Raw genomic sequence first — 1589 nt, forward strand, 5'->3', positions numbered from 1 at the left:
AAAGTAGTGGAAAAAAGCCCTGCCTGACAAGAAAAATTCTGGCTTTTTGAACTTAAGCTTTCTTAATCTCAATATCTCTATCATAAAATGAAAGGACGAAGCTACATAGCCTGGTGTGTCTTATTTTACTACTTATTATTTCCTTATGAAAGCCACTAAGCCCCCTGGTTCTAACTGAATATAAAGTGCTATGATTTTCATACTCTAGCCTTAGCATCCTTCTAATCTAAAAGAATAGGAGAAAGAATAACAAATACCTATGATTAAAAGATGGGAGACCATCTGCAAATCTTGAAGTTAGAGGATTCCCATCTTTGTCGTGGTAGAATGCAAACAGCCCAGCAGAGAAGCCCTATAAGAAAAGTTCAAACTGTCTTAAAGTAAAAACTACTGAGTTTGAAAACAAAATTGTATTATATTTTCTGAGCGAACACTGACATTACAAAATAAAAGCATATGCCAACACTTGAAAGAAAATCCTCGTTTATTACATCTGGGCAATAATTAAGTATTCTATAATTGTGGATTTTAAATTATAATCATTAGAGGTGAGCCATTTCTTAAAAACCTTTCAAATGCATCACATTAAAACATTACTGTCAGTATAAATACTATAAGCATTATTTATTGTGCTGTATTTGACACTCTCCGACACAATGAAAGGATTTTTAAATCATACATGAAAGAATCACAGTTTTGTTTTTTTAATCCTTTGTCTGCTTTTAAAGTTATTTTTACTTTTTCCTTGTTTCATAATATATCAGGAATTTCTGATGGAAGTAGTACATTAAATTGTATGGTCAAGACTGACACTTGCCTAAAGTAAAATCCCCAAACCCACTACCATCAAGTTGATTCCAACTCGTAACGCCCACATATAGGGTTTCTGAGCCTGTAAATCTTTATGAGACCAGACAGCCTCATCTGTCTCTGCAGAGCAGCTGGTGGGTTTAAATAGCCAGCCTTGAGGTTAGCGGCCCAGTGCCTGACCCACGGCACCAGGGGAGTTCCTTACAGTAGATTATGTACATTAATTAAAGATTACTGTGAAGAGGTTTATTAGTGCGTGTTCAAAGATCCACATAAAGAATTCACTATCGAGCTAACATTTTTCTTTCCTCCATCTGTCATCAGGATGGTCTTCCTCTAAGGATTTCCATGATGATGAGATGCTGCAGCAGCATAACTAGGTACCCAAACTACAGGCTTTCCGAGCTCTTCCAGCATCTTATCCATGAATCTCAGTGTTACGAGAGAAGGAAAACATTCTGTGAGAATGTTTTTATCTTCCTTTGTGAGAAAAATCTAAGGCACGAAGAATTACTGATATGGCAGTGGGATGAACCAATGAATCCATTTAAGAACTGTGTTCATCACAGTTGACTTTCTCACCACCTGGATTTACTAAGTCTACAACTCCGGCTAGGGCAGTGGTTCTCAACCTCCTAATGCCACAACCCTTTCATACAGTTCCTCAGGTTGTGGTGACCCCTCAACCATAACATTATTGTTGCTGCTACTTCATAACTGTCGTTTTGCTACTGTTATGAATCAGGCGACCCCAGTGAAAGGGTCGTTCGACCCCCCCC

The 1589-nt window shown here is 37.8% G+C and overlaps 1 protein-coding gene across 2 annotated transcripts in view; it reads right to left on the minus strand.

Moving 5' to 3' along the window:
• Positions 1–1589, minus strand: part of LMLN (leishmanolysin like peptidase) — a 39053-nt gene that overhangs the window by 3772 nt on the left and 33692 nt on the right. For both annotated transcript variants that reach the window (XM_045287556.1, XM_013007142.2), the window contains exon 8: positions 258–352. In XM_045287556.1, the coding sequence (XP_045143491.1) occupies positions 258–352 (95 nt within the window). The remainder of the gene's footprint in view (positions 1–257; positions 353–1589) is intronic.

This window comes from Echinops telfairi, unplaced genomic scaffold, assembly GCF_000313985.2.
Source record: "Echinops telfairi isolate 266 unplaced genomic scaffold, ASM31398v2 ScPeMD7_17;HRSCAF=63, whole genome shotgun sequence".
NCBI classification, from domain to species: domain Eukaryota; kingdom Metazoa; phylum Chordata; class Mammalia; order Afrosoricida; family Tenrecidae; genus Echinops; species Echinops telfairi.